Below are 17,695 nucleotides of genomic sequence, written 5' to 3'. Positions count from 1 at the left end.
GTCTGAATAAATCCATGGTTTTGTGAAACAATAAAGCACTTAAAAAAAAAAGAAAAAAAGTGACTGATAAAACTGGAAAATATAAATTAAGTAAATAATTAAATTAAATTATATCTCAAATCCAATTCAATTAAATTAAACAAAATTAAATACAATATTTCCATATTTTGTCTTATTTTATTTTGTCAACATTTTAGTCAAAGTTTGGGCACTGAATGACTGAATAAATCAATACTCTAAATATTCTCAGACAATTTAAAAACTATGACTAAAGGATTTACAATATAGAAGTTTTAAATTGCAAATACCGTCATGTGTGTGAAATCAACAAATACAAAATCTGGCATACTATATACAACATTTCCACAATATTTTGACTGCATATAAGCATTGCTCTTTTGATTATCTTCATCCAGGTATATTCCTTTCTAATACAAGCTGATGCAAATTAAAACTGCTTGTATGTGACTGTTAAATGGCTCAGCATCCAACACATGCATAAAGCAAGCTTGCAGAGATATCTGCGAACCTACTGAGAGAAGAAACCTGGATAGCAATTAACAGCACTTCATCAGGCCATGACTTAAACGTAATATTTAACAAATTGGCCAATTATAGATATGCTGATATTTTTAGTTTGGTTTGAAGTTTGAAAAAGAAGATCACACAAAACCACAGCACGAGTATCAAAGCCCACAATACTATTTCCTGTGAATAACTGGCCTTTCACTGAACACATTAACTGAGCTGAACTGAGGTTAGCCCTGCCATAATGAGAGCATGTGAGCTAAGGAGAGAGACGTGCAGTGGGTCATTTTCAAATGAAAGCTATTAGTGTTCATTACACAGCTCCCTGTTGATAGCGCTATACAAAGAGTACAAAGGTTGAGTCCATCTTGAATATGATGTAGATAGAAAAGCTTATTAGAATTCCGAGATAAAGTTTTGCTCCAGGCCAGCACAGTGCCTAAGTACAACCCTCGTATAGAAAACGAGCCAGAGAGAAAGTGAGAATAAGAAAAATCCATCCACGTGAAAGTAGCGATTGGGCAGCAAGATTGTTCTTTAATAATCCTCTCCCGAGAAAACTGCTGACAAAATCCTTGTTTATCCCTCTCCGTTCCCTTCCTTTATCAAGACTAACTTGTTACTTTGTTTATAATCATATTGCATTCCACTGGAGTGTGGTCTGTTTGTCTATTGTCCTATTCTCAGCACACTATACTGCCACTGGTACATTATTTCAGAGAGGGCCACAGCCTTTGAGAGCTTATTAATGATATCTGCATTGTTTTGGCTTTTGGCTTTACTGTGCTTTTGGCATCAGCAGTGCAAGGGCATTGAACCAAAAACCACTATCCCCGCATTAAAGTCTTCCCAGAGGGCTGCGGAAGGGTTCTTTGAGAGATTAAGACACCACTGGAGAACGCAAACTTAAGATACTGCCTCCCTGGCAGCGAACAAGAAATCCCGGGGTTTGTTTCTCTAATTATCGTCTAAACTAATTACAGAGATTTAGCGGTATCAAAAAAGTGCTGTAAAGAAACCTTCAGCCTTATCTGCACACATTTCATATGGGGTCAGCGGGGTGCAGCTGCCGAACTCAGCTGCGCGTGAAAGAAATGGATGTGTATTAATATAAAATCATGATGCAGAGTGAAGGGGATTTGCCTGGGTGGAAGATTTAAGGTTGTGGCCTCATTGGTGGCTTGAACAAAGCAAAGCGTGGCTGAACCTGGCTTCTTTTTGGTTGTGAAGCAGGCATTCTGAAAGACGTGAGCACAATGGCGGTGTGCAGACCTTGGTCTCTTTTGCACGTGCCCAGTCTCTTTCTCTTCTGTCTGTGTCACACGTCTACAATGGGGCAGAGCTTCTTTGTCAGCACGTCTGCCTTTTTTATGAGGACCTTTGCCTGGACCAGACACAACAATAAATGCTTTTTTATCTGATTGTTTTGCAGGCCCTTTGTTGTCATTGGGATGACGGTTCTTTGCTTGCGTGATGAGAAAATGTGGAATGACATCCACAAAGCAAGAAGAACTTAAAAAAAAAAAAAAAAAAAAAAAAAATTTTAAAAAGGGACAGAGTCAAAAATAAAAATAAAAAAGACTGAGGCTAAGCCTCATTCCTGTCAGAGAGAGAGAGAAAGAAAGCAAGCGAGAGAGAGCATCTGAGTGAGGCATTGCATTTTTCTCCAGACAATGGAAAGTAAGTGTTTGAGTGCTTGGCTGTGCAGGCAAGCGTTAGATGAGAGGCTTCACACGCCTACTGTATGGATGCTACACCCTGGCAAGCCTGCTGGGGTTTACAGATCTGTGCATAGCTTGTATGATCCGATGGAGCTAGAGGAGTACTGCATGTGTAGGATGGAGCACACTGAACCAATCAGTTCTAACGCAGATGTAGGTGATTGTTTAGTAACACTTGCTGCCCTCACGGAGACATCATTTACATTACACATCAAATTCAGAGGAATACAGCATTTTCTTCTTTGATGGCACCTACAGTTGAGTTTATGCTGAGTCACAGAATGCTTTCATTTTAATGGCAAATGTGTGTTGTGAGGATGTAGGAGAACAATACAAGGGTTTGTGAAAGTGACAAGTTTTTTTTTTTTTCATTCTGATTTGATAAGTAGCAGCAAAGAGGGCAGACAATTGTAATTTGAAGGAGAATTAAAGTAAATTGAATTCAAAGAAAATTAGAACGATGTCAAATTTACCGCCCCTCCCATAGACGCTGCTTTAGAAACACCCTCACATTAGCGTTAACTGGTATTTATTTTTTATTTTTTTGCAATTTGATCCAAAGGTCATATAATACAAAGTATATTGTTATAAATATACATTGTAGCACTTTAGAACAGGGAACACTTATTCACTATTAACTATGACTTTTCCCTCAATAAATTCCTAATTTGCTGCTTATTAATAGTTAGTAAGGTAGTTGTTAAGTTTAGGTATTGGGTAGGATTAGAGATGTAGAATAAGGTCATGTAGAATAAGGCATTAATATTTGCTTAATTACTACTAATAAATTGCTAATATTCTAGTACTATGCATGCTAATTAGCAACTAGTTAAGAGACCCTAAAATAAAGTGTTACCATATACATACATTTAAAAAAAAATACAAAAAATATCAAAACATAAAAAACTTTATAACATAAAACCGTTGAAATGCATCATCACAGTCTTGTGAAAATGGTCCATTCAAAGGATATATATATATATATATATATATATATATATATATATATATATATATATATATATATATATATATATATATATATTTTACAAATCCCTATAGATGTGTATGTGCCCTCATAATTACGTCCTCCACTTGGCTCAATCGCAACTGAACTTTGAACTTTTAAAATTGAGTTTGTTTCCAATAACTATCTTATTAAATACTGAGTCAATAGAACGGAATTCATATTTACTTTCAAGGAATATAGAAAAGCATATTCTCATTCTATCATAAACGAGACCATGCTCATTTCTTTCACATGCGGTCAGTCCAAATCCTGAGTGATTCACATTCATCTGGCAGTCTTTCCTATTTTGAGACTTGACATTTCCTTGACGCAGTGTGAATGATGCCAAGGTAGAGCAGCAATCACCATGTCCCTACCCTAGGAGAAAGAAAAATAAAAAAAAGAACAACACCCAGAAGTCTCTCTATCCATATTGTTTAAGTGGTTCGGAGGCACGTCTGTCTGTGGCTGCAAGCTCAACCACAAGCCTCTGCCAACATCCCGTCGGCACGACTGAGGCATTACCGTCCTGCCAGAGAAGCGCTAAAAAGCCTATACCATTATCGTGAAAGGACATAAAACTGGACCTGTGCATTACCTCCCACTCAAGGATGAGGATATCATGCCATGGCTATTTGAGTTCCAGGGATGAAGATGGGACGATGAAGGTGATATATGTGAGGGGGCACGTTTGGGTGAGTGAGAGAGAGAGGGACAGAGAGAAAGAAGGATGAAACTGAGAATAGAGACAAGGGAAAGAGGTGTGCAAACCTGACAGATGAATCTCCTCTATAAAGCGCAGCTGAATGTGGGAAAAGGTCATCACTTTAGCTCTTCTGCTTCTGTAAAGAGCGACAGGGCTGTCACCTCAGTTCAGGCTTCCACAAACCCAGCCCAAACCACCTGGCAATTAAAGGTCATCTCTGCTCCCAGTAACAGCCAAGAAGGGCCAATGTGGACCAGGACATCTAAATATTCCTTATCTCCTCTACCTTTCTCCAGCTTTGAAAGAAAAGCAAGGAGAAAAAAAAAAAGACAGAAAACAACAAAAATCCCTCATCTAGATGGAGGGGGGAAAATGCAGATAAATTCTGGCACTTGGACATGGCCCAATCACTTCAGAAGCAAAAGCTAAAATAAAAGTCACAAATCCCCCTAGTGGTCTCTGAGATAAACGCCAAGCTGTCAGTTTTGAAGCAGAGTTGACTCTTTCAAATCCACCTAATTCACAGTGGTGAAAAAGCCACCAGAGAGTTCGAGGCAAAGGGTGGTCTAATGTAAATGAGATCAACTCTTTCACAGACAGCTGAGGTATCTTTAGTTCAGGAAACACATGCCATTTGCAATTACCACGTTTAAGATGAACAAAAACCACTGAGACAGTCAGGGCGTGAAGAGCTTCCTGAAGGATCATCAATCTTGCCTGTAAGACAAAGGGCAGTGGGAGGGAGGGTGGGGCGGCAGGAGTTTTGCCAAGTCCTGTCCCAAAGCAGCTATTATGAGAGAGTGAAAGTGGAGCTTCGACTGGCCTGGTGAATGAAAGCAGACAGAGTATTGTACACGAAGCACTGCCTGGCATCAAAGACGTCTCTTTAATGAAGCCTTTCAAATGCACACAGTCATCTGTAAGCATGACGAATCTCTGAGCAAAGAGAAACGTAGGACATTTTTATAAATGCTATTCAGAAAATTCCCATGAATGTCTAGCTTTCGAAAAAAAAAAAAACAGATTTATCTGTTTAGGGGTTTGGTGTGTTTCTGTCAAAAGTTCACACACACACACACACACACACACACACACACACCCTTTAGTAGCACAAAATTCTGAGATTTGTCTTTAACAAAAGCTAAATGCCTGTTAACTAATAATAATAATAATAATAATAATAATAATACAATTAATAAATAAATAATTATAATATTTTTATGACTCCAAACTATCTATCTGAACCATAAACCTACCTATAAAACAAATAAATTCATTCATTCATTCATTCATTTTACTTTATTAATTAAAGTAAAATAAAGAGTTTACATAAAAAATGCAAATAAATAAATTATTGTACCATTTAAATATTTTTAATTTTAAAACTGATACTAAAGTTACTAAAATAAAACATGACAATAATAATAATAATAATAATGAATAATAACAATATAGGGTACAAAACACACACACAAACAATAAAAATAGATGTAAATAGATAAAATAGATAGATAAAAGACAGATGTAAATTTACATATAGATACATATACAGATGTGTGTGTGTGTGTGTGTGTGTGTGTGTGTGTGTGTGTGTGTGTGTATACAGTGCCCTCCAAATGTATTGGAGCAGTAAAGACAAATTTGTTCTGTTCGATGATGACACACACAAACCAGGATGAAGATGAGGGAGCTGACTTTGAGAGAAAAGCAAGCAATTTGGATGCTAAAAGAAAAGAGGAAGTCAATTAGAGCTCTAGCAAAAACAAAGGGCATGGAGAAATCAAGAGTTTGGAAACCACCAGCGACACCAGCAACCAACAACTACCTGATCGGCTGAGAAAACAACAGTAGTTGATGACAGACAAATCGTAAAAGCTGTGAAAATGAACCCTAAAAGATGTGTCTGTAAAATCACCAACAACTTCCAGAAAGCTGGGGTGATGCTCTGACAATCTACTGTCCTCAGGAGACTTTGACACAGAATTACAGATGCTACACAGCACGATACAAACCTCTGACCAGCTCCAAAAATAGAAAGGCAAGATTAGAGTTTGCAAAAAAGAACAAAGGTGAGCCAGAAGAGTTTTGGAATTGTGTTTATGGACCGATGAGACAAAGATGAACCTTCGAAGTAACGGGAAAGCAAAAATGTGTAGAAAAAAAGGGAACTGCAATGATCCCAAGCATACAGCCTCATCTGTAAAGCATGGTGGAGGTGGTGTCATGGCATTGGCATGTATGGCTGTCTCTGGAACAGGCCCTCTCATCTCTACTGATGACTTAATGTATGATGGCAGAAGCAGAATGAATTTGGAAGGGTACAAAACCATCTTGCCTACCAATATTCAAGAAAATACCACCAGATTCATTGGGAAGTGCTTCATATTGCATCAGGACAATGACCCAAAACACCCTGCAGTTCAGTCAAGGAATTTATAAGCGCAGAGAAATAGAAAGTCTCAGATTGCCCAAGTCAATCTCCAGATTTAAATCCGATTGAACATGAATTTCACCAGCTGAAGAGGAGAGTAAAGGCAGAAACTCCCCAAAACAAGCAACAATTGGAATTGGCTGCATTAAAGGCTGTGAAAAGTATTTCAAAGGATGAGACCAAGAGTCTGGTGATGTCTATGGGTCACAGACTCACTGCTGTGATTGTGCGCAAGGGATCTGCAACTAAATAATAGCTTTTAATCTTTTATATATGCCTTATGTTCAACTGTCCCAATACTTATGCTCACATCAATGAGTGGGATGAACTCTAAAAGTGCTGTTCTTTTTATTTGGTAAAATATGTATGTGTTGAAACGGCTAATAATAAAATGTGATATTCTGTAGTTTTGTCTCATATTCATCTTTTCATCATATTTGCAAATGTCTTGACTCCACAGCCAACAGAGCAATTTTGTCTTCACTGTTCCAATTCTTTTGGAGGGCACTGTATACACACACACACACACACATATCTGTGTATATATATGTGTATATACACCAGAGATGGAAACTCGAGTCTGCGACTTGGACTCGAGTTGCACTTAAGTCGCGTAAATAAAGACTTGGGACTTGACTTGGACTCGTGACTCGTGAGACTCGTAAAAAACGCAAGTCATTTGGTATGGGAGTTTATATGAATGTATCTCTGAGGGGAACTGGCTGTCTTTAGAAAAGTTTAGATGGTATTTTCTTCTCATATTGCCTCTGTATAATGCATATTAAAGTAATGTTCATAACCACAGCGCTGCTTTGTTTACAGCGGCAACCAAGGAAACAATGTTTAATTGATGTTCAAGTGCCACCTGCTGGCAGAGAGTGAATTTGCTTTCTAATTCAGCCCGTCTGCTGTTTTGTTTCATGCAGATGTTTTATGTAGAATAGTTTCACAAAACTAAAGTCAGACCATTTTGTTTTTGCTTCAGATTTCGAAATTATACAATCCAATTTAGATTAAAAACTGCTCATGCTGCATGTATGCAGCCTCTTTGTTTGGATTGTGTTGTGTTTAAAATTGCTTCTAATTTTAAATTGCTTCTAATTTTAAATTGAAAAAGAGCACAGACAAAGCCTTAGTTTGTTTATATGAGATTTATTTTATTTGTGTTATTTATTTGATTGATTGGGTTTGTTTTAAAATTTCAATTTAGTTTTGTTGTTTGACACATTTCAATTTTACAAAGAAATGTGCAGCATTTTGTCTGACAATAAATTGACACCTTTTCATTTCTAATTTGTCTTAAATTTTGTTCAAGTTTTTTTATGAGAAAATCATATCGTGAAATCAGTATTTCAAAACAGATTTAGCCTCAATTACTATCTGAAGGAACTGTTGCTAATAAATAGAACAAAGACTTGAGACGTGACTTAGACTCGACCTCAAAGACTTTAGACTTGACTTGGACCTCAGAGACTTGTGAACATGTCTGATATACACACACGTTCATTTTTGTGAAAAGTGGGGACATCCCACAGGCGTAATGGTTTTTATACTGTACAAACTGTATGTGCTATTGCCCTACACCAATCCTACACCTACTCTACCCCTTACAGGAAACTTTGTGCTATTTCAGATTTTCAATACACTCTTGAGCATTTTGAAAAGTATATATATGTGTGTGTGTGTGTGTGTGTGTATATATACAGTCATGGCCAAAAATATCGGCACCCTTGGTAAATATGATCAAAGAAGGCTGTGAAAATTAATCTGCATTGTTAATCTTTTTGATCTTTTATTTAAAACAATAAAAATAAATGTAAAAAAAAATCTCAAAAATCTAACCTTTCATTGGATAATAAGAATTTAAAATGGGGGGAAATATCATTATGAAATAAATGTTTTTCTCTTATACACATTGGCCACAATTAACGGCACCCTTTTATTAAATATTTTTTTAAACCTCCATTTGCCAGTTTAACAGCTCTAAACTTTCTCCTATAATGCCTGATGAGGTTAGAGAACACCTGACAAGAGATCAGAGACCATTCCTTCATCCAGAATCACTCCAGACCCTATGCACACACAACTCACCTGGATTAGTGCTTCACTTAGCCTCTCCTCATCCACCTGCAGCACGATATCCCGGATCTCTTCATAAGGCAGCCGGAATGATCCCAGGAAAATTGCTGTTTGGAAAGAAAAAAAGAAGAGAACATTTTTTTTTTATAGTTTAGTGTTATTTTCTGGCCTTGTAATTAAGAGTGTTCAACGGGGCCTCCCTCAGAAATGACCATGGGACAACGTCAATAACTTCTCAGGTAGATGGTAAAAACACCATTTTGTTCCACTTCAGGGCAATTGGAAGTGAAAGAAAAACACAATTTTCTGACAACAATAAAAGCAGCTAAAATAACCTCAGATTTGGGGCCCTATCACCAAATAATGACTGCACATCTTAAACTTTCACCCAGGCTGAAATGCAGAGAACCACAGGTGCAATTTACCCAACAACTGAATTTGATAACCTCCACCGCTTCTGAAGAAATAATAGTCTGTAATTATAGCATATAGCTTATAGTGCGCAGTTTAAAGCGCATCAGTGGGGGACCGGACATAATTGTACATTTTTGTCAGAAGCAGTCACTGCATTGAGGTAAAAATTACCTTAACATTTACGCAGATTAAATCAGTCAGGAGTTTTCCAGTAGTGTCTGGAAACAATGCTGAGCAGAACCTGATTTTGTTCTGGGAAATTATCACAGTACAAACAACATTCAAGGGGCTGCTCTTGTTTTGTACCACCTACCACCAAGCTATTTCAGCAAATGTTTGATGGGAACACATGGCTGAGTGGATCTACTGAAGATGATACGTGAGAGTCTGTTCTCTGAAATAAGTATTTATTTGGTCATATTCCTCAGAATTGCATCAGCCAATGAATGCGAAGGCCCTTCTGCCTCACCCCACCATCCAGCTCTCTGGTGTGCAGGTGAACGAAGTCCAACTTCTGATGAACAGTGATCTAATAAACTACCATTCCCACCAGCTGATTGACTGATTCTCTGTGAAACTATGCTCTATTTTCTGCAATTCATTAGTCGGCCATCTGCGTGTGACAATATGCCGGTTTCTTCAGAGAAAAGAGAGTTCTGTGCTTTTTTATTCGGGAGATGAAGGTAGAGCAAACACGGTGGCATTTCAAAGCAGGGGGCTCATCTGGCAAAAACCGGACACAATGGCATATGAAGAAATTCTTATTGTAGCTTCGGTGTGCCAAAACGCACAAAGAGGTTTTAAAACTAGCCTAACAACACAATACAGCCTAGCTATAGGGATATGCTAACGAAGCAGACATCAGTAGCATGATGAGCCAATCATCAAGAGTATCACATGCCAATAAACAAACAAATGGTTAGTCACTGAATGTGGTGAGTTTAACAACCCCCAGTCAGAACTTATCATATTTGCTGCAAAAAAAAAAAAAAAAAAAATTTAATTGGACGACAAATGCTTTCGCCTCATCTGTTGATTCATTAGCATAATTTACACATTCACAGTGAGTGAATTATCCTGAGTTTTTCCTCTAACAAGTTTGTCCATGACAGATGCATCCCATAATTCATTTCCGTTCATATCCACTCGTACTCATCAGCCCGGGGATTTAGTCACATTTTGTGGGTTTTTTTTCAACACAGCAAACCTTGCAAGTCCGCCAAATTGCAAGTATTAAGCAAAGAGAGCACTCCCACCCCATATATAAAAATGCTATCTATACTAAACCACCTCCACACACGGGCATAATTTATAGCAACTCTCACTTTGTTTTAAATGCAGTCCGCTACATGTGTAAAAAAAGGAATGCTGACAGAGGGCCGACGTGACTCCTCTGGAGTTGGACCAAGGAAGGGAACAGAATGCTGGGATTGTTAAACATGCTAATGGACCACAGAGCTCTGCTGGGTATCTCTGTGTTAATAGAGGAGCATGACTTCATGTAGCGGTTGCCTGCTTTGCTCGGTTCCTCCTACGTTAACTGCACTCGTGAGATTCACAGCCTCCTCGTCACATCTGGATTATTGTTTCAGCTGTGCACGAAACCACACCCGGGCCCCGGGTCCAGAGTAGCAGAACAAATATCCAGCTTCTCTTTACACTCACAATGATGTGTGGAATCATGTGTGTGTCTGTGTGGGATTGCTCACAGGCCCCCAGGATCAATGAACTCAGCAAGTTTTCCTAGAATTTCATGGCCAAAAAATGAAAGTGTGGGCATTGTCCAGTCAGCCCACAGACTGTACTCTCAGCATGAGGGGAAGACAGCAATAGATACCTGGGGGTATGAGTAACTCTCTCTTGTCCAAGTAAAGAGCCGAATTGAGTTGCACAAGTACCTTGGGTCATTTTCACAATTTTGGAACAACCCTGTCTTGTCTTTAAGGCCCCTATAAAAAAAAATAATAATAAAATAAAATAAAATAGTTTTGCATTTAATATTCTTTTACACAATCATCTTTCTGCTTTCCTGTCCCACCTCCCCTTTCCTTTCTCTGCGAGAGATGACAGATTTGTGGCTGAAGTGAATGTGTAACAGCACTCCCACTCGTGTTCTGGCATTAGTTACTCCAAAGCCTGAAGTGATGTGTGTGTATGCGTGTGTTGCATCAAAGGCAGGGTAAAGAACTAGCAGAAACGAGAATGAGAGAACAAGAATGTGAAAGTGAGTGAATGAGGGGAAGAGAGAATTGTCACTGGCATCTTTTCTGTTAGGGCCATCTCCATCTGCTCTAGCTCTAATCGAAGAAGAAAAGAAGAGAAGAAAAAAGAAAAACACACACAAACCTGACCTTGATGTCATCAATCCTTGTTGCATGTTATATGAGCATGTTACATGATTCATGAAAATGGCACCCCTTTTGTTGCATTAGTACTGACTGACACAAGCATCTCTATTATTACTGCTCATAGTAAGTGTTAAAGATTTAAATAAATTCTAACACTACATATATTGTATTAGTCTTCAGTGTATAACTCATTCCAAGATATGAATGATACATTACACTGTGCAGTTTGTTAAAAAAAGAAGTGTGCTAATACTGTTCTAAGCAATAAGACTCACAATGTTTGTCTGACAAACAAAAAACAAGCAAAAACATGTTTTGTCATAAATTAATTTATGAATTAATCTATCCAAGCAATTAATCTAAACAAACCATGGGGCATTCAGCAACTCCTTATAAAACCCCAGTAAACCAGTATAGAAATGCTCTGGAAATCACCCAAGAATCATTATAGAGAAGTACAAGCACAATTTTTGTCTGAAAATGCACACACCTAGTTATTCTTTTATTATCCACGTTAAACCAAAATTTGGACAATGTGGCTTAAAATATGTTCTTCATCAGCAGCCGTGCAGCCAGACTCTGAGCTTCATCTTACTCTATTCGCACATTTAAATTGCATTGATATATTCAATTTGAATCCAAGTACTCTTCCGGCTAGGATGAAAACAAGCATGGGTAGGACATATACTCAGGTGGCTGGTTATTTTAGCATTTGCTATGAATATTTCATGAAGTGTGATATTGTATATCTAAGGTGTTCTCCTCTCCAAGACAAAGAAGCAAACATTTCCAAAGAAGAATAAAATTGCATTCTCATGCTGCTTTCATCAATCAGAGTCCAAAGAGTCGTAGGCACTCTTGAGAACACAATGAATTCATATACACACACACACACAGTCTCTCCCTGAAGATTCAAGAGCGGGAGAAAAAGTGGCAGTGGAAGAGAGACGGAGAGTTACTAAATGGCAGGAGGGTCTGGCAGGCTGATCAATACAGGCTACAAAACAAGATGTGTTCAGTTCAAACTGTGACATCAACAGGTAGTTCCTTCTGTCCAGGAGAGGGTCAAACTCAGTGTTTTAGTGTCATGGAGTAAAGACAATGTAGAACTGTAAAAATAGCCAAATTTAATTAAACAGATTTTGATAAATAAATAAGTTCTACTGACCATTGGTTTCTATTTACATGTGGGACAAGAATCAATCAATTAAAACAATCAGTGTCCTAGATGGAAGTACACTTGGGTTGGGGGGAATATTTAGCTTTGTCTGTGGTTAGGATGAGGCAGACACAAATGCTTTGTCCTTTTTCCTGTTGTCCTCCTATGTGTTTACGATACAACTGATATCAGAGGAATTGGGCAGAATCCATTATCAAGAAACAGCATCCCCAAAACCTGTTGCAGCAAGAGCAAATACTGACGAATGCTGCTTGACAATACAAGAGGATAAGAGGAATTTCAAAGCTGACATGATATGTAGGAACAAGAAAACAAACAAACAGAATAGAACAGAGGAAAAGTGTCAGTCAAAGCCTGACAACATTGCGGCTATAGATTCAGCAGCCTGAACTGCTTTCAGTACAGAGAAAGTCGCTTAGATTCATCTTTTCCCGTATGGAGCAAAAATACCTTTGGAATTCTCTAAAAAAAAATAAATAAATTAAATAATAATAAAAAAAGACAATTCTTTAGAGACAAATGTAACTTTGGAAGGAAGAACAAAAAACACAGACCTGGAGGCTCTTGGCTGGGTGTTAGGGGACACAGATGATATGGAATGCTGATAACTTACACAGATTCTGGGCTGTCTTGGCATCCAGAATTCGCAGCTCTTTCGCTTTTTTCTTGAATTGTGTCATCCTGTCATCTGTTTCTTCCACGTCCTTTTTCACTGAAAGCAAAGAGACAGAACCAGAGGGTAAGCATTAATTATCAAAACCAGTAAATGCATCTGCTCATTTTTTTTATGTTTTTTTTTTTTTTTTTGGGTAATGAGTAGACATTTGCAGACGCTGAGAGTTTAACAAATTCCAGACATCAAGCATAAACAGAATGACTGCACAAACTGTGATTACAGGAAAAATAACCATATTTTTGCATTTTCTGAAGAAACCACCACCACCATTTTAGGGTGTTTTGTAAGGTTGCCAGGTGTACTGAGTGGCTCTTAGCACATTGCTATGCTGTTTTCTGGGTGGTTCCTAGGTGCATGCTTAATGGCACAAAATAAAACCCAGAGCAGTTTCACACTACCTTTATGTCTTTTTTGTATTTTTAAATTTGACCGCTGTTGACATTCATTTTATGGGCAAAACAACTGACATATTCTTCAGAATAGCATTTGCACTCCACAAAAGAAAGTCAGTCACACGAGTTTGGAATGACACAAGGGTGCGTGAATGATAACAGAACTGCCAAATTAGATACTTCATCTAAGTCATATGTTTGAGGAAAAGTGGTGCCCACCTAAGTGAGCATCGTTAATAACAAAAAAACAAGACCTAAACATTGTATCGGATGAATGGATTGTATTATTTTGGATGTGGTCTTGTCATACGGCTAACCAAAATGAAAAGCATGACTCCTGTGCTTTTTATGAGCTCCCACTGTAGCAATAAAAATGACATATGTTCCTCTCTATAAGGTAATTATACATATGGCACCTCGATAACAGATCCAGGGTGGAAAGCATAAGGACAGAGAAACACTAGATCATGGCAGATGTGTCACGATTAAACCAAGACATGATGCATGTCAGACTTCCTTTTTATAGCATTACATATAAAAAAAAACGAGGGAGGGAGGGATGAGAAGAGAAAAATGGAGGTAGGGGAAAATAGAAAAGGAATAGAGAGAGACAGGTGAGATAGAAAACAGCAAGAGAGACAGACGTATAGAGACGACGTGCTAAAGAGACCATCGGCGCGTGACTGCGGTGCCGCTCTGTATACTGGAGGGAGATTTTGTGGGCCTGCTATTGACAAACACAGGGCTTGCTCTGTCAACGGCTCAGAGCCATGGAGATAATTGTGTTATTTCTGTAATCCTAAGGAGCAGCAGGCACAGCAGCTTGGAACAGCCCCAAACCGACGTTAATTCCGTACGTGTGTGACTAGTATTCGAGGGACCGGCTCCCTTTGAGGCCTGCTTGAAGAGAGCCTCTCCCTGAGTGACATAATGTGTCAGCTAAATCCTTGGCCGAACCATTGTCACAGTCAACTACTAACTAACTAAATTAGAGCGCAATCAAGGCCATAGCTCTGGGACCCACCCGAGGGAAAGAGAAAGAGAGAGAGATTCTGGGTAATACTCAGGTGAAAACAAAGACAGAAGAAGCCTAGGTTTGGCAGATTGCTTGTGGGAGTAGGAGCGCACCTCAGCGCTAATCATCACAACTCCGCTATTTATTTAAGCCCAAGATGGAAGTCTCCCAGGAAATCGCATACAAACAAACCTCTCCCAAGAAATCTGCATATGTGAAGGAGCTATCAAAGCAGGAGCATCTCCTAAGCAGGTGGATTTGCTGCTGGCTACAGGCCCTTTGCTGTTGTGTCAATAGCACTGTGGAACTGATGAATGCCTGTTTTGGACTGGAAGTGAGGGCGAATCTACTGAGCCTGCTCAGTGAGTCGGATCTTCTGCAAGTTTGATTTATTTATTTATTTTGATGCTAAAATCTCAGGTGTGCTCAGGAAAAATGGATACCAAGTAATTAGTTTGTGTGAGCATTTCAACACCCTGACAGGTGATAGCGCTTGCAGTTCAAAAAAGTTATTAATTATATATCTAATTAAATCCAAACTTCTGGCATGAAACTCTAGACGGTGCAGTCTGATAGGTCTAACTCAATCTGACATAATGACATCATTATAACATGGCACAGCTGATTGGTTCTCTCCATATCGGTAGCCAATGAGCTTGCTTCTCAACATTCAAATACTTGGCTAGTGTTTACTGTAGCAGTAGCAGCACACTTCAAAAACCCTCCATCTTCCCCAGCTCCACCTGTATAGATTTGCTACGGGGTGATCATGTATGCTAGGGGGGGTATTCATATATGTTATATGCACAGAAGCAGTATTTCTTACTTGCTCACTGTAGCATGTTGTGGATATACTGGCAGTAGCAAGTCTTGGTACTTGCTCTGCCGCAGCAGCAGTGTAGCAGATCTATTCCGCCAAGACCAAACACATTAACATTGTCATTGTTGTACATTACCATGCCAATACATCTGAGAGTTTTCATGACAGAAATAAATTTCACAAGCTGATAACAGTGCTATGGATTTATAGTGTATTTTAGAAGCTGGAAGTTTTACTGTGACTTTTATTATGACCTTTCTCTGCTTTCCTTACTTTTACGGTCTCTCAAATATGTCTCACAATGATGACACCATGAGTCCATACCAGGGTTTTGCACCATTCAGTAGATAGAAAGATAGATAGATAGACAGATAGACAGAGACAGACAGACCAGACAAACAGACTAGATAGATAGATAGGTTATTATATGGGTATAGATACAACCCAGAAAACAGCTTCAATCTGAGAAACCTGAAGACCAGAGATAATAAAATACCAAGAAACAGGGCTCCCGAAGGATCTTAATATTTTAGGGGAAGGGCTGCAGGTGAAGGAACAGCTTTCAGCCATATTGTGGAGCTCAAGATACCCCCACCACCCCCTTAGGCGCATTGTCACACCCTTCCACCAGCTGGCTCTCCCACCTGGGTAGCCCACGCTCTCAGCAGGATGTTCTCAACACATCCTCAGGCTCTTCAGCTGTTAGAGATCCACAGCCCGCCAGGTCCGCGCCTCCTCAGTCCGAGCGGTGCTGGATTAATGAGAAACAGCCACAGCTCAGCCCATCGCTACTTCCACTTACAGTGGAAAAGGGCAGTTTGGGAGGCTTTGTTTTGTATCTGCAGCAGGCTTGCTGATTCAGTTACACTCCACTCTACGTGTTTATGACAGAACTTCTTATCTGCTGGCTTGCAACCATTTTGTAGTTACAGGAAGTGTGATCTTGCAGAACTGAATAACTAGAGAAAAGCAGGACATGTCTTTGTTTCTAATACAAAACATTAGTGCATGATGGGCTACGGTTCCACCCTCTGTCCATCACTGATGATGGGAACAGGACTTCTGCCAAAAATAAAAAATAAAAAATGCATGCAAGGAAAACAAGACAAAATTTGTAACAGCCAAGTGAGTTAAGCCTCTTGATCTACCCACTAGAATACGCTTAGAGTATTGACACAAGCAAAAGACTCACAAAGCAGGACGTGTTCGCCACCTCTCTAAAAGGCTAAAACTGCTCCTCCATTTGATGAGCTGTTATTTGTGTCAAAACTGGATTTTTTTTTTTTTTTTAAGAAAGGCTTTACTGGCCATTTTAAAGGCACCTGACTATTAAAACAAACAGGTACTTTAATGGCATCACGTTCTAAATACATAATTAATATAGAGTTGGTCACTCCTTTGCAGCTATAACGGCTTACACCCTTTTGGGAAGGCTTTCCACAAGATTTTGGAGTGTTTCTGTAGGGATTTTTGCCCATTCATCCCATAGAGCATTTGAGAGGCCAGCCAGATGTTGGATGAGAAGGCCTGGCTTGCAATCTCCAATCCATTTCATCCCAAAAGTGTCTGATGGGGTTGAGGTCAGGACTAGTCAAGTTCTTCAACACCAAACTCATCCAACCATGTCTTTATGGACCTTGCCTTGTGCACTGGGGCACAGTCATGCTGGAATATAAGAGGGCCTTTGCCAAAGTGTTCCCACAAAGTTGGAAGAATAGCAATGTCCAAAACAGCATTGGACCCCATTTACTTCCTTTGTATGGCCTTTTTTGTTTTTCAAAATATAGCCTACAGTTTAAAGGATTAAAGCTGAATAACAAAAAGAAACAAAGATCTACATTAAGCGCTTCCCTAAAACACCATAATGAAGTGCTAGAGAAATAAAGTTTTATTTGGATGTAGATAAACCTTTTGTTAGTTTTGTGTTAAATACAGTAAAAAAAAAAAAATAATAATAATAAAATGAGCTGGGCCTCACAGCATTACAAGGATACAGGCTGTGTATAGTGAAACAAATACAGATGGCTCGTTAAAGATTTTATGGAGAACCGCATTTATACAAAGAAATTAAAGTCAATTCAAGACATGTTGTGTACATGGAGGACATAAATAACATGAATGAATACAAGAAAATGTAATAAATAATTGAATAAGTGGGCCAACTACTGATGAAGAAAAAAAGCCAGGTGGTTTTTGTTATAAACTGACCGTGAAGGACTGATTATGTTCGGGGTGTTTCGGCGCAATAAAAACAGCAGTATTTCAGAGTGATGCTTCAGTAATGCGATCCATTAGAAAGAAAACACAAAGTTGAGAGGTATTCAGGGGGAAGGCGGTTTCAAAATGTTAGTAAAACATTAGCAGAACAAGATTGCT

The 17,695-nt window shown here is 38.8% G+C and overlaps 1 protein-coding gene across 6 annotated transcripts in view; it reads right to left on the bottom strand.

The window, feature by feature from the left end:
- diaph2 (diaphanous-related formin 2) overlaps positions 1-17,695 on the bottom strand; it is a 437,687-nt gene that overhangs the window by 166,955 nt on the left and 253,037 nt on the right. For all 6 annotated transcript variants that reach the window (XM_058797344.1, XM_058797348.1, XM_058797349.1 and 3 more), the window contains 2 exons: positions 13,030-13,128; positions 8,487-8,581 (listed from right to left, as the gene is read on the bottom strand). In XM_058797344.1, the coding sequence (XP_058653327.1) occupies positions 8,487-8,581; positions 13,030-13,128 (194 nt within the window). The remainder of the gene's footprint in view (positions 1-8,486; positions 8,582-13,029; positions 13,129-17,695) is intronic.

The sequence above is a fragment of the Onychostoma macrolepis genome, chromosome 14 (genome assembly GCF_012432095.1).
Source record: "Onychostoma macrolepis isolate SWU-2019 chromosome 14, ASM1243209v1, whole genome shotgun sequence".
NCBI classification, from domain to species: Eukaryota; Metazoa; Chordata; class Actinopteri; order Cypriniformes; family Cyprinidae; genus Onychostoma; species Onychostoma macrolepis.
Note: the sequence above shows the minus strand (reverse complement) of the source record. Positions and strands in the feature narration are given on the sequence as shown.